Source organism: Pteropus alecto, unplaced genomic scaffold (assembly GCF_000325575.1).
Source record: "Pteropus alecto unplaced genomic scaffold, ASM32557v1 scaffold25, whole genome shotgun sequence".
Lineage (NCBI taxonomy): Eukaryota > Metazoa > Chordata > Mammalia > Chiroptera > Pteropodidae > Pteropus > Pteropus alecto.
In genome coordinates this window covers 10,716,183-10,740,611 of record NW_006441955.1, presented here as the reverse complement: position 1 = coordinate 10,740,611, position 24,429 = coordinate 10,716,183, and the positions used below count along the sequence as shown (strand labels likewise).

General features: G+C 33.4%; 1 protein-coding gene across 1 annotated transcript in view; it reads right to left on the bottom strand.

Annotated features, from left to right (window-relative positions):
* Positions 1-24,429, bottom strand: part of HOOK1 (hook microtubule tethering protein 1) — a 54,296-nt gene extending 29,867 nt beyond the window's left edge. Inside the window, exons 1-8 of the mRNA XM_006919260.1 lie at positions 24,156-24,429; positions 17,522-17,607; positions 11,266-11,338; positions 8,467-8,517; positions 7,162-7,294; positions 4,477-4,544; positions 3,117-3,179; positions 2,194-2,277 (exon numbers count right to left, since the gene is read on the bottom strand). Coding sequence (XP_006919322.1) covers positions 2,194-2,277; positions 3,117-3,179; positions 4,477-4,544; positions 7,162-7,294; positions 8,467-8,517; positions 11,266-11,338; positions 17,522-17,607; positions 24,156-24,218 — 621 coding nt within the window. The 5' untranslated portion in view covers positions 24,219-24,429. The remainder of the gene's footprint in view (positions 1-2,193; positions 2,278-3,116; positions 3,180-4,476; positions 4,545-7,161; positions 7,295-8,466; positions 8,518-11,265; positions 11,339-17,521; positions 17,608-24,155) is intronic.

The window sequence follows — 24,429 nt, the reverse complement described above, 5'->3', positions numbered from 1 at the left end:
GGGGGAGTGGGGGGGGTGGGGGGCTGGTCAATTGAGGCAATGGGCAACCTTTTTACAACACATGGGCTAGGCTCTCACTTTTGAGGTTTTTAAGTATCTTATACCAGGGTGGTGAGAAGTGTATGCCATCCATTCCCATTGGGAAACTCTTTTGAGCATCAAACTGTTTCCCCAATTCAGTGTAGCCCTATAGCCTTTGTTTCTTCTTAACCATCATTTCCACTCCTCCCCACTACAAAGGAAAAATAAAAAAACAAAAACAAAAACTAAAACCCTGAAGGAAGTAAAGGGTGAATTTCCTTCTGACTGGGTAGTCTGCAGTGAGAAGTCTCAAGATTTTAGATTTTTGTTGACTCCCCTACATGGGCTGGGAATAAGGGACCAATAGTAGGAGCCTGCTGTGCTGTACCTCTGTCAACGCCATGTGCCTGCTTCTTTCCTTGATTACCAGTATTTTTATTTTCACTTCATTAAGTATGACTTTTTTCTTGTTTACCTGTCCTTGGTAAATTTCTTTACAGCTTATTTTTCTTTTCTGTTTCATTTGGTTGGGTATTAAAAAAGAATCCCCCCAAATTTTAAAATCATTCTCAAGTGATATATGATTAAAACTAAACATTTTTCAAAAACAATTTTCCTTATAAAATTGGGATTTGTATCATATATACTTGTATGGATTCCATGTTAAATAAATTATTTTCTGGTTATATGCAGTAATCATTCATTTTATGTGCATAGCAAAGAGATACAGGTTGACACTATTTTAATACTGGAATTAAAATGTCAAAACTTAAGATGTCTGTACTTTTCAACTAAAATCAGATCATCATATACTCTATACTGTTACAAACACTTAAATTTTTTAACACAAAATTTTGTTTTTTATTGAATAAGAATTTCTCAGAAAACTATATGCAGATCCTATACGATACTGGTAATATCTGAATGGTTCAATTTTCTATTCTTTATATGAGGTATTCTGGAGGGTGGATATGATCTTATTTGAAAATGATATATCTCAGATGCTTACGTGTGTGTGTTATAATGTGCAAGATGAGTATGGTTAGAAAAGATGAAAGAAAAACAGGTAGAATTTCCTCTAAAATTGAACCATTGGCTTTATGTGAACACAGAGGACTGATTTTTAGAAATAAAGTAGGAAGACCTGGATTCTGGTATTGTCACTGTCCTAAGTAGCTAATCACCCTGACCGAATCACCTCTCTTTTCCTTATTCGCAAACCCTTAAGGATTAGAAATATGACACAGCCTTATTACTGTAGACATTTATCTCATTAAGCAAGGATGTTGCTACCACAACCCTTGTTCTTGACTTTTCGGTGTGTCACCTACTTATGCAGCCCATTATTTGAACAAAAAGTGCAATTTACATACTGCATATTATGATGGTACATTTAATCTTTTGTATAATTTTTCAAGACTTACTGCATAACTTTCACATTTGCATTTGCATATAACAACGATATATGCAAATGCAGACAAAGTGCTATGTGCCAGGCCCTGGTCTAGGTGCTTTATGCATATTATTCATTTAATTCTCATAATCACTCTGGGAGATATATACTATTAACACACCATTTCACAAAAGAGAGAATTGGAGTATAGAGAAATTAAGTAATTTGCCTGAGAGTCTACAACCATCTAATTAACACAGTCAGGTTCTGAATATAGGTGCCCTGGTTTGAAATCTATCCCTTTAACCATTAACTACTGTCTCTCATGCCAAGTTTATTCTGCTAACATGTATGTGTGTATGAACACAAGAATACATACACATGTACATGTTAGCAAAATGAACTTGGCACTCGCATTTATTGGGAGTTAAGCATTTCTCTTCCATAAATCACCTCATTTAATATTCATATCCTATGAAGTAGCTACTTTTCTTTCTCCTTTTTACAAAAGAAAAAACTAAGGCTTCATCTCAATACTGTAGTTGAAATTCTACAATCAGAATGATCTTCTCAAAGAAATAGTTAAGCCAGCAATTTTCAACTCTTATAAGAGAAAAATTATGAAATGCATGCTTGAATATTCAAGTCTATAAAAAATTATTTTAATGGTCCCTCCATGAAATAAAATCCAACCTCCAAAACACTTTGCCAATTAATTAATTAAAATAAAATTAAACTTAAAGAGGAAATTTTTCTTAGATCAGGTTCCTTTTTCGCACCTGCATATCTAGTTCTTGGCATCTTTGCCTCAGTTCTTCTTTTTCTGCTAGTGCTTCCTGAAGTTCTTCCAGGGCCCTTTTAAGCTGAAATATAAAATGTCCTAATTATTAATAAATCATGCTTTGACACAAATTGAAAAATATACTTTTATCACAACACATATATACACTGATACTAGAAACAATTTTAAAATTTTACCTTACCTATTAACAAGTAAGTCTTAACTTGTTTTTGTGTGAATAATATTTACAGTTTCATTAACATTTAAGACTAAGAGCCCACAGAAATAAAATTTTATATAAATTCTTGTGAAATATTTAAACAAGAGTATTAGATGATGCATTGCTTAATTTCATCACATAAAAAATACTTCTTGACATAACTGATGACACTCATGAAAAACAGATTTCCAAAAATATAACAGCAAAAGTACTTGAGGCATTTGCCTCTTTTCTTAACCTTTCCCTTATAACCAGATTGGGTTATACATAGGAGAATACCTTTTCCCCCATGTGACATAGTTGTGTAATAAAACCAGGGAAAGGATACTTGAGTACATGGTCTTTGAGTTGTTTCTTCAAAATCAGGATAACTGTGATAAAAATTATATTGCCTTATTATATAGCAGAATTTTTTAAATTGTCTACTATTTAACTGTGTAACCATATAAAATGGGCCATATATGCATTACAAGTGTCAGAAAGAAAGTTCAATACCACTCTTCAAACATAAAAAAACTCTGCAGACCAACACTACTTGCATTCAGAAAGGAATGCATATATTCAATTGTGATCTCATAACAGAATAAACTAAACTTCATGGAGGAAAATAATGTGTATAAGCTCTCCTCTGTAAGCTTTATATAGCAACTGGCAAAGTGCTATATAATTGTTTTCAACGTTTTCCTCACATACTTACTCACCTGTTGCTCTAATTCTCCAACAGCATCATTTGTAGGAGAGCTCAGTATTTCTTTACTCATCAACTAGGAAATTAAAAGAGTAAAATTAAGTACAAAAAGTGATGTTTATGCAGTAAAAATAAGTTTACTTGAAACAACAGTAAAATGCTTTCTTTTAGTTTTCCTTGTCTTAATTTGATAATCCTTTGAATAGTATTCAAATAAAAACTTTATAGAGGTTTAATAATACAATGTTCGAACATATTGGTGAAGAAATAGTGTGCTTGAAATATGTAGTTATATTGAAAATACTTATATAGTAAAAAATTATAATCCAAGTTCTAAATAAAACTGAACACTATACTAAAAAATGATTCTTCCATAACATAAATTAATTCTTAAAATAAAGCCTTTAAGTACGTGACATGACAAAATTACTAATTTGAGAAGTCGTTTTAAAAGTAAGAGGTAGATAAGGGTAAAGGGAGTCAAATATATGGTGATGGAAGATTTGTCTTTGGGAGATGAACACACAACGAAATATACAGATGATGTACTATTAAATTATATACTTGAAACATAATTTTATTAACCAATGTCACCTCAATAAATAATAAAAAAGTAGGAGTTACAGAGAAAAAAATCCTGTAAAGTAACTATTTTGCATATGAAAGGTAGATTTATTTATGTTTAGTGATGCTTTGGATCCTAACCAACAATGCAAACTCACAGTATATAGACTTCTAAAGTCCTAAATGTTATCTCCCTCTAATTCAAACACCCGCTTCCAAACTACATTTGTCCTTACTAATCCCACACTCTACTTTCCCTCATATCTCTGCACTCTACTTGTCTCAGCCTTTTCAGTCTGATTTTAAGGAAAAACATGCACCAAAGAAATTCTGAATCTTTATGGTCAACTTAGATAAACCCAGGCTACCTGGCTCCAGACCCTAAGTATGACCACATTCACTCACAGTTCTAACATTCCAAAAATGCATGACACACACATACACCCTCTCTTTCTCCCTCTCTCCCCTTCTGTAAAATTTCAGAAAAGATTGCTCTAACTGGCAGAAAAAAGAGAAGAAATAAAAATTTTTATCTAGGCAGTGGTTGTTTAGACTGCTTAGCTGAAGTTATTTAAAGAAACTTGATAATATCAATTTATCTTTTAAAATGCACAGGGATTAAAATTGGGCTGGACGTTCTTTTAATGTATTTTGGAGGCAAAAAAAAAGGAAGACACAATAGCTAAAGATAAGTAAACCTGCTGCAAATGGCAAGTTTATACAAAGTGAAAAATAAACATCCATAAAATTTATGTGAACTTTTATATATTTTGGTTTAGGGTTTTCATACATATGTGAATATAACTTACCTCCTGAATAGCAGTCATGACCACATGTTGAACAGACTCTTCCAGTGTCATTATATTTTGAATATGTTCTATGATTTAAAAAAATCAAATATGAAAAAAATCTACTCTTTACCCATAATACTTTTAAGCCATTCAATTAACAGTACATTATGCAAATAATGTACCTGCATAATGTTCTCTATGCAAGTATATTATTTTTCCACAAGAAATTTATCCATTGAAAATAAATAAGCAGAATTGATGATATTAACATAAATATTTTACATGTTTTTTAAATGAAACCTTTAATTTTCTTATAAGAGAAAAATAAATTGCAATTAATCTTAAAACAATTATGACAACTTCTTTTCTCTTGTTAAATATTCAATATTAATGGGATGAATTCATGTGTATTAAATGAACTCCTAAAATCTTAAACCCAGGATGTTTCACTTTACTACCTACTCAGTTCATTTCAGGAAAGCTTTCAGAGAAGGAACTTATTTAGCTTCCTGTAAAGACCTGCTCAACTTTTACCTATTCTCATCTCAAGGAGATCCTTATGCCTTTCCACAAATACACATATAATAAATTAAACTGATTCTACCCCACTTACAAATGAGGAATCATGAGTATTAACAGATTTAAATCCATTTCAACTGTATATTCACCAGTTAAAACAATTTTCTAAAAGTTTTAAGGACTTATTATTTTCCAATACTTTTATTGTTTTAATGACTCCTTTGGAAAATTTCAGAAAGTTCTCTAAACCTTTCTTTTATTTGTGAAGCTAAACCGAAGATTCTCCCAAAGTGCTGCTGGGGTGGGGGAGAGGAAAGAATTAACTAGAGAATGCACAGGTAATGGAATAGTTTCCTTTAAATTTTTTTGTTTTGATAATGAAGTGTTTCAAGGTTGCCAAAATCTTAATAAAAATGATCACTTTCTCCACCAAAATAAACAGGACACTGTAAACCTAATTAGTTCATTCTTTCAAATTGAGATTGTTGCAATACCTTGAAATCATTTTGAAAATCAATTTTACAAAGTATAAAGGTATGGAAGTTGTTTTATATTCTGGACTGTTTTGTTTTTAAATCTCAATTAAATTGTTAAAAGTTTTTTTTCCATTTATCTGCTCACTTCCCAAAATTAAGAACCCAGACGTGTATCTCCAAAAATAAATTCAATCGGATAATCCCGATTTTTTAATAATGAAAATTAAACTATTTTACATTTCTTAGTAAACTTTTACTTATGAATCCAAGAACTGAATTTTCTTTTAAACATCTGAAGACAAAATTGCTAAGTAATGCTTAGAACTAAATTATCAAAATACTACCTATCACATTTAAATTTGTAGGAGGCAACGGAATCACAACAAGAGAAAGTTACAGTTTAAAATGTCAATTATAGCTTAGAATAAAAAAAATTGATTAATTCACAACAGAAAAATAAGATAAAAGGATATTAAATAGTATGAATAAAATAGAATCGAAGCCAAAGCTGGTTCTTTGAAAAAGAGTATTAAAATGGACAAATATGCTAAATTAAGCAAAAAGGTTTTATCAGTAATTGAAATAGAAACAAAGTATTAATAAAAAGGATCACGATAACAGAAAATTGCTGATTTAAAAATAAGTTACTATCTGACAATTTGTAATTAAACATTTACAGAAGTTTTAACTTTCCACAAGCAAACATTCCTCATTTTTATGGGAAAAAAAACAAAATAATATATAGATCTTTGACACTACATGTGAGAAACAGACTCTAAAGAAGTAATGACCTACTTTAGAAAAAAGTAGATAGCTAATGACAGAAATAAACCAGTATCAAAATTTTCTGATACCCAATTCCTTTCCTACTGATAAACTACAATTGATTTTATGTATTTTTTCTCCTTCTGAATTTGTTCTTATTGAAATTGTCCTGTCTCATATGCATATGCTTTATTCATTAGTTAGATAACATCGAATTTGTTTTCTAAAGACCTGACTTAAAGTATTTTACAAACTTAAGCACCCAACATTCTCTTTTAAGGATAATGTACCAGAGCCAAGTTTGGATGAATTGTGCAAAAAACATCAGCATCAAAAAAACTCACAACCCTGACTTATGCAAGCCCCTTGGCCTGTTCCGTTCATTATTTTATTCACTATATTCAACCTGATATAATCTTTTTGTATTCAGTAGAATACAGATCACTGTGTTTGGATATATCAATATAATACGCCAATTCCATTTATATCATCAGACTGCTTATCTGGAGGAAACATTCTTCTGAAGAGAATATCACCTGAGGAAAGAAACCTGGATTATAATTTAGTACCTGTATATTTATTTATGAAAATCTGTATCCACCTAAGGTTCTATATCTTAAATATGAAAGAGATAATGTATCAGACGATTAAGTATAATTTTTACTGATTCTCCAATGTCTTAAGCATTGACTATATTAAACTAATTAAATTAAAATACATTATATTTAGCCACTAAATATGAATCTCAGAATCCAGGTATAATTAGGATGCTCAAGATTTGTAGCTTTTTAGTGGCAGAGCTGCAATCAAATTCAGATCTCCTGGTTTACATTTCAGGGTGCTTTTCTGTCAAGTTGAAATAGTACATTTTTATGCTACTTTCCATAGCAATGTAGGTTGTTTCTAGAAAGTAGATATTATCAAATGATTGAAATACACTTACCTTGCTTCTTTTCACAGTTGACTGCACAACCTAAAATAAGCTGGAGCAACCTCCCAAGCTCCACAGAATCTGAACATTCAGTTATTTGGTTTAAATCAGGGATAAGTTCTTCAGAAATCTGTTGCCCCAAAAACTGCAGTATTGAAATAATAAATTATATTACTCATTTATGTACAAAGAATTTACTACACTTAATTATTACTAGGAAAATAAATTATACATAGGTTCATGAAATGATTCAGATAAATTAACAAATGATAAATCCATAATTATTGACTAAAACCAGTTAGCAAAGTTTAAGCAACATCCCAAAATTTTGAGTAACCAACCAAAAGCAACTGAAATGCTTTTATACTAAATATCCTTTGGTCCCACTGTCAGAGAGAGGAATTGCTTAGGAAGCCTATGGCCTGGTCTATCATGACAAAACCTATGCCTTTTAATTAAAAAGTAAACAGACCTATGTTAAGCCAAAGCATATTCAAGATATTTTTATTTTTGATCGATTAAGAGACCTACAAATTAAACCGTCACACATAAATAACAAATATAATGGATTAATCTTTCCTGGCCTTATCTTTCTATTTTTAGCTTATTAAAAAGTTTTGTAACATTAAAAAAAAAAAAAAAAAGCTTCGAAATGAGTTTTAGGCATAAATAAATTGAAAATTTTGGGTCTTAAAATTGTTTGGAAGAAATTACAAGTTTAACTGTGACAACTTTAAAAAACAGAAACATAATTTTTTAATAGCAAACCAAATCAAAAGCTTCCAAACATTAAGCAATAAACTTTCTTATATCAAATAATCCTACCAGAGAACTTAAGATGCTGAATAAAGAAAAAAAAAAACAAAACTACTTGAATAATGTTCTAGCTAATATGAGTTTAATACTACTTTCATTTTGCATTTTCCCCCAATTCACTTGTACAAGCATAATTTCATAGTATATTCTGGCTGTTTACATTGAAAAGAAATGTCATAATGTTTTAAATAGGGAATAACTTCAATTTAAAGGTCTACATTACTGCATAAAATCTTATTATATAAAGGTAATTCTATTTCAGAAAAAAATCAACTTAAAGAGTATCAATATAGAAGCAACATTATTTTAGAAATGTTATATTAAGTTGAAGCCTGTTTATGTCCACAAAATTTGAGTGTTCTAAAAATGGCAAAATAATATATTCCAATTATGAATTATTTTCCAGTAAAATGTTATAAACAAAAAGCTAAGTCATTTTTCAGTGTCAGCATAATTATCAAATAGCATTTGTATTTAAACAAAGTCAGATGTTTTTCATACCTCATTGTAATAACTCATAATTCCTTGAAGTACCTTCTTTAAATTACTAGCCTAATGGGGAGAAAATAATAATTAAATTATTCCATATTAATAATGAAAGAAAATGTATGCCAAGGTGAAAGACAATAAAAACTTCCCCCTGATAAAATATATGTTAGAGTCCTAAAAATACAAGTATATGATAATTTTTAAACATCAAAGCTTCAATCAGTTTGATCAAAAGAAAAAATGTCTTCATGCTTACATAGTTTAACCACGGTGATTCTCTTTAAAGTTAGCTGCAATGAATTTAAGTACCAACTTTAAAGATTTAGCTATGACCATGTCCACCTTCAGTCATGAGTGAGTAACAGGGTCCAGACTTACTTTCCTGTCACAAACAACTAGAAAAAAGGACAAAAATTCAAAATTTGCCAACAGGCAATATAGAACTCTAATTTCTGAGAGAAAGAAAATAATAAATATGAGCCCTATACTAGACCAAGATTTCTCTCTGGGGTCAATTTTCACACCATGGCGTAGGGAGGTGGAAACTAAACAAAGCCTGATGTTCTTGCTGAGTTGAGGAGATAGACATCAGAAGGTCAGGAAGGTGAAGGTGGTTAGAATTTATAGGGCAGACAAATGAAGAGGTGAGAGCTATGGAAAGAACTCCAGAAATCTGGATAATGGATCCTTTGACTTTTTGGCAGAATACTAATTTGCATGTGCATGGGTGAAACTCAATGAGATAAAAATAATTTCCAAGGAAAGAACAATCCAGGGAACTATAAATTGAACAATTCCCAAAGATTACACTGGCCAGAAATTGTTGAAATTCCCACCAGCCAGAGTGAAGAGACTATGCTGTATAGGCAAACATTTACTAACAACCTCACAAGGTTACAACTTAGCAATGAGTCTAACCTAACCCTAAAAGAAAAAAAATCATTCTACATCTGCCTCTAGCCTCCCTAAACCTTGAAAGGATCAAACTGATTCACAAGTTTCTTAACTGCCTACAAGAACAAAGTCCAAAGTCCAATCAATACTCTTTAAAAAATACAAAAAAAAAAAAAAAACCCCCCCCAAACAAACACACCAGCACTCATCAATAAAATTTACACTGTCTTGTATCCAAAAAAATTATTACACATGAAGAAGCAAGAAAATGTGGACTGTAATGAAGACAAAATTCAATCAATAAAAATTGGCCAAGAAATAGGAAATTAAAGAATTAGAAAATGTTAAAACTGCTAGTTTAAAAATGTCCAATGATTTAAATGAAACATGAATATAAGAAATGAAATTTTTTTTTTTTAAAGAACCAAATAAAGAGATTGTCAGTGGATAAAAAAGCAAGACTCAACTATTAGGTGTCTACACAAAACACTTCCAGTATAAAGACATATGTAGTAAAGGAAGAGAAAAAGATATACTAAAGCAAAAATAGTCGTAACAAAACTGAAGTGGCTACATTAATATCAGACAAATTAGACTTCAGAACAAGGAATATTATCAAGGATAAATAAAAGCATTTCATAACAATAAGTAGATTCATTCATCAATAAGATAAAAAATTAATGTATATAAACATAATAACAGATATTCAAATTACTTGGTTTAAAACTTAACAGAATTAAAAGAAGAAATTCACAAATCCACAATCATTGTTAGAAATTTAAGAAGTCCTTCTGCCTTGATAAAATACAGAAAATTAATAAAGATACAAAAGATATAAACAGTACTATCAACAAATTTCACATAATCTGTATTTGTAGAATTGTAGAATACATGTTGTTTTCAAGTGTACAAGGAATATTCACCAAGACAGATCATATGTTAGGTCACAATATAAGTCTCAGTAAAATTAAAAAAGTTTCTTAATACAGTATATTCCTAAACCAAACTGGAATTAAATTAGCAATTAAGAAATAAAAAGGTACCTAGAAAATCCTCTAATATTTAGAATTTGAAATATCTACTTCTATTTTACCCATGGGTCAAAGGTAAAATCACAAGAAAAATTACCAAATATTTTGAACTGAATGAAAACAAAACAGTCTGTCAAATGCATGAGATATGGCTAAGGCAGTGCTTAATATTAGGGAAAAAGGGCCTAGAACTGATGATTTATGCTTCTACCTTAAGAAGTAAGAAAAAGAAGAGCAGGTGTAAGTAAAAGGAAATAATAAAGATCAGAGAGGAAATCAACAAAACAGAAAACGAAAGCTAGTTCTTTGAAAAAAATTAATAAAATTGAAAAACATCAAACCAGACTTATCAAGAAAAAGAGATACAAAAGACATAAATTACCAATATTAGGAAAGAAAGAGCACACAAACAATTCAAACATCCATCAATAGGTAAATGAATAAACAAATTGTGGTATATCAATGTAATGAAATACTATGGATCAAAAAAAAGAAATTTACTAATAATACAGACAACGTGGATAAGTATCAAAAACAATACACTGAATAAAAGATGCTAGAGACAAAGTGTACATAAAGTCTAATTCCATTCATATGGAATGCTAGAAATGAAATCTATATTGACAGAAAGCAGATCTCTGGCCACCTGGAGCCAAGTTAGGAGTAAGGATTAACTGGGAAGGAGAATAAGCACGTTTTGGGTTAATAAAAATTTTTTATATCTTTTTATAATAATTGTTTCATAAGAACATACATGTATCAAAGTTCAAATTGTATACAATAAATTCGCCCTTAAATTAATTTTTAAAAAAAGAGTTAGTTGAGTACAGTGCTAATTTTAGAGCCACTGTTTGGATAAAGTGCTTCTACTATTCATTCTGCATACCTTTATTCTCCAGTTGTCACCAATATCTTCTTTAATTCTGCTTAACCAAGATTCGTTGAACCAAGCTACATCACTAAAACAAAAATACAAATGCTAAACATTAAAATGTTTTTATAACATAAAAATACCAAATTTAATCAACAAGAAAAGTTATTTTATGTCTTAAAGCCTGTCCTTAATAAGAATAGTAATTATAATTTAAAAGACCCTCTAAATTTTTTGTTATTCTTAAGTTTTATGGAATTTCTCATAGTAAACTATTTAAGGAATTAATATCTTCAATATAAGAAACATTTACTAAATATCTCATAATAGGCACACTGATAGCAAGAAGATGTAAAAGTCCCAATGCTATGCAGGGGTGGGAAACTAATATTTTAATATGTCTACTATTATCAAGCACCGTGCTTAATGTTTTTCCATATTACTTCATTTAAATATCATAGTATGTTGAGCAAAGGATCTACCGCCAATCTTATTGCCAATCTTATTGCCAAGAATATGATTCCCAATCTTATTCTTCAGGAAACTGAGGATGACAGAGCCTAAGTAATTTGCCTCAAGTGACACTAGTATCTGACAAACCTCAAAATAAATCTATTTGATTGTAACTGAGTGAATGAGTGTAATGAGAAATCTATAAGGATCAATTTAGCTTTAATCTTTCAAGGTAAGTCCTATTGATAATTGAAGGCCAAGACAAAAAACTGCTATAGCAAATATTTATTTAATAAGGTCTTGAAGAATAACATTTAACTATAATTAGTTCACTATATTAATAGATTATATTAATAGCCTATTAATATTTTATATACTATATTGATAGATTATGTTCTCAACAACTTTTTGGATGCTTGCTCTGAGTAAGGTATTGAGCAAGATTAATATGAAGATGAATAATTTACTATTCTGACTTTTAGAGAAATAGCTATTAGAGGGGGAAAGTAAAGAGCACAAATAACTATACTCAAAGGAAAATGTGATAAATGCTTTAAGGGTTAAGCGAGCACTACAAAATCGCAGAATACAGTGCTAGAAAAGGTCTCAAAAGTCTCATCTAAATTTTTACTTTACAGGTAAGCCAATTAAAATGAGGAAAGAAATTAAAGGAGTTCTTTTCCAAGGCAGTATCTTGAATTTAAAAATGCAAAGCCAAGAGCAGAACACAGTGATTAGCTTTCTAGATATCATTCTACCTTAAATGTTCTAATATAGAAGATAACACTTCTGACTGGAGTGACTAAAAATGGCTTCACCATTTTTAATACATTTATGGAATTTTAAACATTTTTTTTAAAGCAAATCAATGTTAATTATGTTTAACTTTTCCCAAGTGCTAAAGCTACAATTACCAAAATAATTTCACTAAATGTATAAATAATGTATTGCTAACCAGGTATTTACCTGAAAAGTCTGGATTTAATTAATAAGTCAAAACTGTCAAAGTAAGTTTACTTTCTCCTGACATCAGAGGTATGCCAGTTGTGAAGATTAATTTTATGTGCCAACTTGGCAAGACCACAGTACTCATATATTTTGGTCATACACATTTAGATGTTGTAGTGAAGGTATTTTTTTAGATGAGATTAATATTAAAAACAGCAGCCTTTGAGTAAAGCAGATAATCCTCCATAATCTGGGTGATCCACATCCATCAGCTGAAGGCCTTAAAAGACTGACCTCCCCTGAGAAGAGCAAGTTCTCCTAATACACTGTGTGTACCCTCTAACAGCAACATCAACCCTTCCATAGATCTCCAGCCTGCTGGCTTGCCCACTCTGTGGATTTTGAACTTGCCAGCCTCTACAATCACATAAGTCAATTTCTTAAAACAACTCTCTCTCTCCTCGTGGGTGTGTGGGTGTGTGTGTGTGTGTGTGTGTGTGTGTGTGTGTGTGTACATCCTATTGTATATATACAAATTTTATTGGTTCTATTTCTCTGGAGAATCCTGACTACTACATTGCTCTTTTGACCCTAAAAAAAAAAAATCTTCATATTTGATTCTATAATTATGTTGAAATTATCTTTAGAAAATGGATCCTATTAGAAGAAGGTAACCTCTTCTAAGTTTTTCCTCTTTTTGTCTTGCATTCCTTCTTGTCTTCCTTTCCATCCCAAATCGACTTTGGCTCTATACTTAGTCTGATCAGACTACAGATGAGCACTACAGACTGGGTGGCTTAATGAATAAAAATTTATTTCTCACAGTTCTGGAGGCTGGGAAGTCCAAGATTGAGATGTTGGCAAAGTAGGTTTCATTCTGAGGTCTCTTGGCTTCTAGGTGGCTACCACCTTGCTGTGTGATCATATGGACTCTTCTTTATATGTTCAGAGAATGACCTTTTCAGTGTTTCTTTTTATAAGGGGCTAATCCTAGCAGATCAGGGCCTCACTCTTATCACCTCATTTAACCTTAATTACTTCCTTAGAGGCCCTTATAGCTACACAGTGAAGCTCTGCACAGTTAGGGCTTCAACGTATGAATTTCAAAGGGGCACAAAACATTCAGTTCATTATACCCTAACTGAGAAATATTTTCTAACTTATCCATTAAGTCTCCAGCTTTCCTTCTTATAAACAAATCTATTCTTCTCAATCATGATGACAGCCGATCTTTTACCCTATTAAACTTGATATGCAAACTCAGAACTCTCTGGACATATCCTTCTTTTACTCTTTTGCTCTGCCACATCTACTTGCCTTAATGAGACTCTTGGCTCCAACAATTAGCTCGTTTTCTCATATTTCCCAGAAATTCAGTGAAACTCAAGGGGCACCAAATAAGAAGGGTACATGAGATTAAGGAATGGTCCAATTGTTTTCTAATTAAAACTAGGTAAGAATCACTACACAATTATTTTTTAACTCCACCCATGGTATTTGTCTTCAACAATTTCACCAACTAAACACAAGTAATAATTAGTGCCTACTGATTACTGTATATAACATAGTTGTGTTGCTTCAATGGATACCCCGACATTCTTCTTAAATAATCAAAGGGACTTCTATGCTTAACACATCAAATTGTCATCTGTAATTTGAACAAGCACACCTGGTCTTTCATTTGTTAAGACCCCAAAGTAAACCTCTATCAGGAGGGGATCAAAATACTAGATTTCAATGATTATAGCTGACCGAGAGCCCTGGCTTTCAAGGCTGGCCAAACTGAGGCAAATCCCGGCTTTTCTAATTACTCATTACTTGACTTTACAAAAGTCATTTCACTTCTCTGAACCTATTTCCTCATCTATAAATTGAGGATAAAAAAGTCTACCTCATTGAACAGTAAATATACATGAAATAACATGTATAGGCTATATAATGATATATTTAGTAAATACTCATGTTGGCTATCACGATTTATCATTTTAAATGCTCAAATATCTGCTGAATAAATGAATGAACAAGTAAGTGCATGATACCTGAGGTCTCTGAATATACTATATTCTCTGTCTCATTTTTCTTGCTTGCAAAAACCGTCAAAGACAATAGCAAAAAGCAGAGAAGTTATCTGGTACTTAAAGTGACAAAGCTAAGCCTTTCTTTTAGGGGAAGTGGCAAGCAGTATTTATAGCTGTGTGCTGAATTATGTCCCCCTAAAAAATATGTTTAAGGCTAACCCCTAGTACCTTTGTGAATGTGATCTTTTATGGAAACTGGTAAGGTCTTTGTAAATATAATCAAGTTAATATGAGGTCATACTAAATTAGGGTGTGCCCTAATCCAATATAACTGGTGTCCTTCTAAGAAAAGAAGGCACACAGACACAGAGAGAAGATGGCCACATGAAGATGGAGACAGAGATTGGAGTTATGCTCCCACAAATCAAGGGATGCCTGGGGCTACCAGAAGCTGGACAAAGCAAGGAAGGATCCTGCCCTAGAGGCTTCAGAGGGAGCACGGCCAGGCCAATACCTGGATTTAGGACGTCTAACCTCCAGAACCATGAGAGAACAAATTTTTGTTGCTCTAAACCATACAAGTTTGTAGTACTTTGTTACAGCAACCTCAGGAAACACACGGTTGTAGTTATAGTTTTTCCCCCATTTGTTTTTTAAATAACAACTTCGACACACATTTCAGACTAAAGATAATAATTGAGAAGCTGTAGAACTCTAGCAATAATCTCATGACATTCCATGTCTAAATCACATAGTTTGGGCACTGGTTTAGGATTTTACTATTTAGAAGCCTACTGGCTTCAGGTATATAATAAAAGAATTATTCATTAAATTTTGCTACTTTCTTAAAAAGCAAAATTTTCCTTCTCAACTTCAGTAACAATTTTGATGTGATTTGATGTCAGAATTGCCATCAATTCAATACATAATAAAATGTAACAGAAGAAATGTTTTGAAGTGTTCAAAGAATTATGGTAAAATCTGTCCTTTTAGGAGAAATATGTTACATTGACCCAGCCAGGGGAAAATGTATGCTATAAGTTTCACTGTCTGGATCTTGACTTCTAAAAAGCTAAAACTGGAAAGCAGTTCTAAAGAAAAACAAATTTAAAATTTACTTAGATGATAAGGAGACTTAGATATCTAACTAACCACATGTGAAAATAGGCAAACAAATAAAAAGATTAAGGTCCAATTTTAGGACACTGTCCTTTGTTTTATGAAGAAAGAGAGCTTTCTGATTGGCTACTTTATTATTCCTGCAGAAAAGCTATTATTAGAAGACAATAAGAGACAAAAGAAAGAAAAGAAAAATCAGAGAGACAGAGGATCAGCATCCAACAGATAATAGAAAAATGAGTTGATAAAGGATACAGTTTAACTAAAACTGACCTGACTCTACACTTTAACATCAGGTACAGTGCTAGAGTATAGGAGATCAAAGAGTTATCTATTAGAGTAAAAACAGGTCTCATACTGTGCTATTAAGTTACTGAAGCCACCATGATATATACAAATTACATCTTTGGATAGTGCTGTTGAAGTGAGTGAGCATACACCAGCATTACGTCCACACCAATCACAATGTAGCTGCATCTAAACCAATACCTACAACATACTGCAATGAGAAAAGGCAATGTGTATATCTCAATGACAAAAAATAATAACTTTCCTAAATTATCAAGAAAAAAAAAAGAAAAAAGAATCTTGTTCAGAATGCTTGGCTCTGACCAGTTAAATCTCTTTGAAACTAATCAGCGTAGGAATAAAATATTTAAGAAAGGAGGGAAGTAAGGCATATGTCATAATGATCGACACAAAAAAGTTAACATGTTATACTTGTTTCTTAAAGTGTTAATCTTATCTATAAAATCTGTCTATTCAAATTAGATCATTTTGAATTTTCCAGGTAATTAGGATTTTGACACTATTTTAAGCTGTTTTTTAAAGAGTGGTAAAGAATTTCTCCTAACTCATCTATAGGGTACAATGTCAATTATAACAAACCTTTACAAAATGATGGCAACGATTAAATACAAAATTTCTGACTATAAAACAATGTAGAAGAAATAGGATTCTGGACTCACTGAAGATATATCATCATGAAAGTAAAATAATACAAAATCAATGACTACTAATGAATAAATTATGACTACAGAATTGGCCATGTTTATCCTACAAAGAGCACAGCTCATAATGTAGATGTTATAAACCTTAATCCTTGAACAATGTTTGGCAAAAATTAGAAAATAGTGGATGCAAGAACTTTTGATATTGTATAATTATACAAAATGGGCCTAACCCAACCAGAATCACTTTATTAGTTAATGTTCCCCAGCATTTGTGACTTCAAATTGAATTTATACATCATTTCATTATTGGTGGATTTATACCATTACTATTAGTTCGGATATATATTTTAAAATTTAATATTTTTTCCAAATCCTATATTTGTTATAATTATCTCTAAAATAATAATCTCCACACACTGATACCTTAAAAGGACAATAGTATAACAGTAGGAAACATTATAAGCAATTATATCATTTATTTAACCTGTTCCTTTCCCAGTTACTATAACTTGTGAATATGATGAGAACAAGTTTAAAATTAACCTCTCTTGAATAGATAGGAATCCTGATTGCTTATTTAATTAAGATGTATCTCTATGAACAAACAAAGAATAATCAGGTGATAAAACTTTTTTGTTCCCTAGATGCAAGAATGTCTTGGTACCGTCATATGCTTGTCACCACTGAATAGGATAAAGTTTCAATAAACTTTAGAATACAAGTCTAAATTTTCTTCCTTGGTATTGGGTTTACAATTCTTTCAGGAAGAGCCCTACTTACATTTGATGAAGAACTTGTGCCATGGCAACTCCATTAGTCAGCTGTTTCACATCTTGACAAGGTGCGGTGGTATTGAATGTCTGCAGCTAAAATGACATAAAGCAAATGACTTTACTGCCTCTTTATATCTACGAGATCGTGTTATCCTCCCTCAAATGTATATATGAACACTAGAGAGAAAAATAGTTAATAACTGTCCTATTTGTTTAAATTTAGACGCTGCTAAACAAATGAAACGATACTAATATGTTTCTGTAGCTGTGTAATATTTTTACAAAAATAAACATTTAACATTTCATAAAATCGTGAAAAATTGTACCTAAAATAATAAAATATAATGATGTCATGTATGAAGCACTTTAGAATTTCTGAAAGGCATATATAGAACTCTTAAGATAGTACAGTTTGTGTTTTGCCTATTTTTAAGAGAACAACATCAGAAAAAAACCCTTTAGATAACCTAACATTATGCAAATTAAAATTTCACTCATATCATTTGGTAGGAAAACAAAGGCTAGAAATGTCAAGTCTAAAACTACTTAATCAATGAGCTCTAATTTAAGGGAGAACTGTGCCTGCTATCTAACAATTAGCCTTAGGGCATGAACAGTCCAGAGCCCACCTACCATGTGAAGTTGTTTCTATCTCGTTTCATTTTAGATATTATAATTTTTCAAATCTCTATTTGTTAAACATTCATGTTTACCTATTAAAAAGAGAAGTGAAATGGTGATGTCTTTTTCTAATAAACAAACACAAGATAAAAAAAATTTAAAAAGCAAATTACAACAAAGCTAAACTGTATCATATACTTTCTAGAAATCTAATCTCAACCCATAATTATCTTAAATTAAATATGATTTTTTTCCTGCACATATTCATTTCCTTTACTACTCAGTTTAATTCCCTAGTTTACTACTTACCTTAATCCAATAAAATTCTCTCCCACTATAATTCTCCTTTAGTGGTTTTATATATTTCGAGATTCTACAAATCTGTCTCCCTTATCTTAATACAACATGGAAGAATGGCATAGACAAACTAAATCTAGCCACAGTTACTTTCAAAGTTCACATAGATACTTTACTGGACTCCTAATCTTTGTGGGGCACTGTAGTATAGACTGGAATTGCAAAGGAAAGTCACCAGGTTTCTACCCTCAAGGAGCTTGAATCAAAAGGTAAGGAGAGGATAAAAAGACGTAAATCATTTCTAGAAAAAATGCCATTCTAGTCTCATGATTATAGTATGCACAAAATGTTCAGAAATATACCAGAGTTGACTAATCAATTGAATTAGGGCTCGTATTTCAGAAAGACTCCTTAGAGATGATTCCTAAAGGGAATGTCTTGAGTAAAGAAGGGGCCAAGGGAAGGAAACTTCAAGAAATAGGAACATGATAAAAGCACAAATATATGAAGAGCTGGTATTTTTAGGCAACATGCAGTTCAATAACTGGATTTCCAGTACAAAGATGGACAGGGAGGAGTAACAACCAACAGAGTTAAAGAAAAGTCATGGGCCAGGACTCTGAAGGGCCATGACAAAAAGCTTGGCCTTATCCTTAATGGTACCTTCTATATAATAGGAAACAGAGTAGTTTCTACCTTACAAGACGGTTGTGAGAATTAAATGAATTAGCAGTGTACTTAGATCAGTGCCTGGCATGTGGTACAAGTTCAATGCCTGTTAGCACATCAGCTATGAGTCAGGGTTTCTAAAGTACGGGAGATCTAAGAACAATATGTATCACAATCTCCAGATAATATTAAATCAGAGAATCCTCAAGTGATTCTTATGCACATCAAATTTTTTTTTTTTTTTTAGAAAAATTAGTTTGGGTATGAAAAATCACTAGAGAGTAATAAAGAAGAGAGTGAGTGAGTGAAATCTTCAGTATGTTTTCCATAACAGCAATAGTGACACAAAAAATGGAAGAGAGAAGCTTTATGCTTGAGTCAGTTAGAAGGCTCCTGCAATGGTCGTATTGGTAAAATGGATTAAGCTTAGAGATAACAAAGGTAATGATGAGAGGACAGGATGAATTCATAGAATATTTAAAACATAAAATAAAAATTTTGCAATTGGGTGGATGTATAGAGATGAGAAACTCCAGGGTTTAGAACATCTTTAAAAGGAAGAAAATCATATACTTTCAGGTAAACTGTGGCTCCCACTTTTCAATTCTTCCTATTAACACTTCACATCATTAACTTTTTACAAAATGGATATGATTAGAAATTTTAAAAGGACAATTTCAGAGGCAATTTTAATTGGAATATTAGACAAAATAGTAAAGAAATATGTAAAAGGAAGATATGTGCTAAGTGGTTGCCTAGTTGCCCACATGATTAAGATTGATTTTGATTGATTCAGATTAAGATTGATTTCTCCTTCTTACAGTCATGGATATTGGAGTGTGTCTTGGAAGTTGTTAAACTAGCTACAAAATAAATTAGAAAACAGAGAATGCAATTTCATTTGGCTACACTGAAAGACTTTATAACCTAGAAGAGTAGATTAATTAAAAGGCTCAGCGGGAGGGATGAGACCAAAACAAAGGGACAAAAGGAAATGTATTCTTCCATGCTACTCTTCATAGAGGTGAAGAGGCAAAAGTCTTTACAGAGCGAACCAAAGAGGACAGATAGGGCTTCCACCACTCAGCACGGTGTTCTGATTTCTTCTGTATTTTTAAATAAAGTGAATAATCAGAAATGTGGACTGATCACCAACAAAAACTCAACTTTGGGTCAACTGTATGGTCACATTCTCCTTTTCTAGCTGCTCATTTCAGAAAAAAAAAAGATCACTGTTTTGAATTTTAAGATCTTAAAATGTTTTGGCCTTTAATATTCTTTGCTAATTTGGGCGTATATTTGATGTTAGGCTTTCTTTCACCTGCCTATAAAGTTAAAGAATGCGAGAACCCGGAAATCAGTAAAAAAAAAAATCCGGTCCAGCCCTCCAATTTTATTAGCAAAGATTAGTAAACATTCTAAAGATTTTTAACTTCCAATTCACAGAGCCAAGAGGCAGAATTAAATTTACCTTCATACAAATACTTCGAACTCTAATATACTCCTTCCACCATGTAAACGATGTCCAATTTTATCACTCAGCCCTGAATTTTTTGCTAAGGAGCAGTATAATATTTCTAAGAACTAGTTATTTCAAGAAGAGATCTAAATCATAAAACATAACATATTAAAAACTTCCAAAAGAAGCATCTCTTCACCTAACCAGTTTTTCTTGGTGACTTTTTTAATTCTGTTAATGGTGGCTCTACTGTCCTACAACAATGTCCAGTGCTGAAAGAACCTTCTCGCCTCCGTGATTTAGCCCCCATTATAACTTCTTAATCTTATATCTCTTATTACTTTCCCTCAACATGTGACATTACATAGCATGGCAGGGGGCACAGTAAGAGAGCAGGGATATCCTGACAAACACATCTTCCACCTCCTCCTTCCCATCTTTGGCCAACCAACAATGGCCAAAGGAGACCAGTTATCTTATTGCTAGGGGTTCTTCCTTGTGTCTGGAAAACTCATATCCTCTACTTACTAAAATCTATCAATCCTCTATGATACAGCTCAAAATTCACCCCAAGTATCTACAAAAACCTACATACTTAATAGTGAAATAACTGAATGGTAGAATGCTGGTCTCAGATCAGGACCAAGACAAGGATATTTATTCTCACTATTTTGATTCGATGTTTTCCTGGTGATCCTAGCCAGTTCTTGATTCTGGGGATAAAGCAGAAAACAAGTCAGATAGAGCTCTGACCCCAAGGAGCAAATAGAATGACTTCAGAAAGTGTTAAGTATTACAGACATGACAGAAAGTGGTTAACAGGTTATGGTGGGGTAGGAGTGGGGGATAAATAGGTCATTCGCTTTCATCAAGTCTCTGTGAAAAATGACAATAGACCCAAGAACTGAATAGTGAGAAGCCAGCCAGTGACTAGAAGAACTAGGAAAATATTATAGGGAGAGGGAAAACAAATTAAAAAGCCTGATGTATTAAAGAAAAAAAAAAGGGCTTGACATCCTCAAGAAATATAAAGTCAATGTAGCATAGTGAGCATGGAAGAGTATGGCATAAGGGAAGTCTGGAGAAATTTAGGAAGGTGAGGTAATATCAAGAATGCAGCGGCTGGCGAAGGCAAAAGAGGACAGGAAATTTCACTAGGACTCATCTAGAGAGGTAAAGAAAAGCCAAAGGGCAGGTACCCAAGAAACTAAGGCAGAAAGTAATTTCACAAAGGATCCATCAAATAACAAAGATAATATAACAGTTATCAGTTTGCCAAATCAAGTAAGCTAAGTAGAGGCCTTAAAAAAAAGAAGCTCAAGTACAGTGAGTTGATGAGTGAATGAAAATTCAAAAAGTATAAAGGAGGAGTACAAAAAAATTCAAGAAATTTGTAAAGAGAAGAGGAAATGCAATGTGGTTTTAATAGCGAGTGGTGGTTCTTCATTCTCTTTTTAAGATAGGGAAGATCTGAGCAAGTTTACATGTGGAGAGACAGGAGCTCATAGAGAGAAAGAAGTTGTAAATACAGAAAGAGGAAATACAGTGCAAAGTTTTAGAAGAGGTGGTAGGGATGGGATCTAGAGCCAGAGCCAAAGACAGGAGGAGGTCATTTTCCCAAGGGGGAGAAGAGTTGAGGACTCACTTGAGGTACTGAAAAAAGTTTACAAAGAGAAATGTGAGAGGAACTGTGTGGCGTTTCTTAATCATAAAGCTCGACAGTGTTGTGGGAACAGGTGAATTTGGCTGTAGTAGCATTTGTAGAGGCAACAGTCTGCACAATAATTCCATTTTCTCCACAGTGTTTCTGCAGCTCGAGAGAAATGGAGAAGCAAGCAACCAATTATACCATCATCTATAACTCTTTATCATTTGGTTTATAACATTTTTGGAGTTTTTAAGAAATTTTGCCTTCCACTGTAAAAATACACAGCTATGCGTACCACTCCAATTAAAATGGAAAGTTCTTTGATTATCGTGATATCTGTTTTCCTCGGTGCCTTATACAAAGTAGGACTCAATAAATGATGATTAAAAAATGGATGTAGTCACACAATATTTAAAAATATTGCAGTACACTTCAAAGAAATCCACACAATATTTAAAAATACTGCAATTCAAAGAAATCCTATGCTTCTCTACCACTTCATATATGTCGATGACATCATAAAGACTAGGTTACTATTTAAGTCAGATGTTTAGAGCAACAATGGTAACAGATTAGAATACACCCTCTAATTAGTAATTTGTTTTAACAAAACACATCATTAAAAGTAATGTTGCCTTGTTTCATTAGTCTTAATAGAGCATCTAAACCCCAATACTTATTTTAAATGAAAATACAGATGAATAGTTAGCTAATTGCTTTTAACTCAGAAACCCTAGACACTTGCAATACACTTAGAGAAAGTTATTTACCTAGAAGTGTAAAAGTTGCTTTAAGTTGTGGTTATTTTTAATACACTTCATACACTGCCAGAAACCTTCCCTCATTCTTTTGAATTACACGCATTAAGAGATCGCTTGGGAATCTCATCAACCAATTACCGCCTCATAATCCCGTCTGTTTACATTCCATTCTGCACACGTTCCCGTACACAAAACTAAGCAAATGGTTTGGGGATGGGCATCATTAACAACACCTTGTGGATTATCCAGCACCAACCTTGCCCAACATGGATGAGAAATCACATCATGTCAGCTTTCTGATCGCTGAGCACCTCCAAAAGGTTAGACCTCATTTTGCTGACGAGAATACTAGGGACAGATACTACCTGTCCAAACTCAACACAATTTAATAGAAATACTAAGCATAGCTAAAGTATAAACGAAAATGCCAAGCTTTTCCTTTAAAGAAAATGCCTGTCCGCCGGGGGGCGGGGAGGAGAGTAGCCAGAAAAAATGATTAAGAGCCTCCCCCCAACATATCTTTTTCTCCACAGAGGAAATACATGTAAACATCTCGTCTAAGCGGCTTCTAACAAAATCAGATGACCTGGGGTCGTGCAGAAACGCTGATACAAGAACTAAAATCACCCCTTGGCCACCTGTGTACAAGTAAAGCAAGGTGGTTGGGGTGGAAGCTCCAACTAGAGCTTTTTTCGGAGGGGGTGTTCACTCCCAAGTGGCACAAAGGTCCTGCTGGGAACGTAACACAGAAGATGGACGGCGAGAGTGTCTGCGATCTATAAAGTCTAGGGCTTGGATGCGGGGCAGAAAGAGAAAATGGGACGGGGGGGAGTAAAGGGGATGGGCGCTTGGCTCCAGCCACAGCTGTCAGGAGCCAGGAGTTTAAGACAAGGCTTTTTAGTCCCGTCCCCCAGAGCTCCCTTCCCCTCCCTCGTCCCGACAGATGCAAACGTGCACGCGCGCGCACACGCGCACACACACACACACACACACACACACACACACACCTGCCCCGCGACCCGCAGTTGGCACTCTCCCGGTCAAGGACGCCAGGAGTCGCGGGGGGCAATGCGCTGAGTCCACGACGCAGGCGGCCCCGGGTACTCCTCGAGCCCACCTAGGGAAAACTGGACGCCCAGGTTAAGTCGCTGCGTCTTCTCGGCCCACCTTGCCCCACGGTACTCACCCAGATGATAAGGCTGTCGCACAGCTGCAGCTCGGACTGCGGAAGCGGCTGCGTCTCTTCCATGGCTGAGGCCGCCGTAGATCACGCCGCTGACCCCGACGCCTCCCCCCCGCACTCCCCCAGGAGCCGGCGTCGACGATCTGTGCGCCCAAGAAAAGCTCGGTAGACAGGCCCAGCGCCCACGCCGCTCACGCGCGAAGCCTCGCGCTGCAGACGTCGCCGGCGTAAACCCCTCCTCGACGCAACCCCCGGCCCCGCCCCCCCGCTCCGTCGT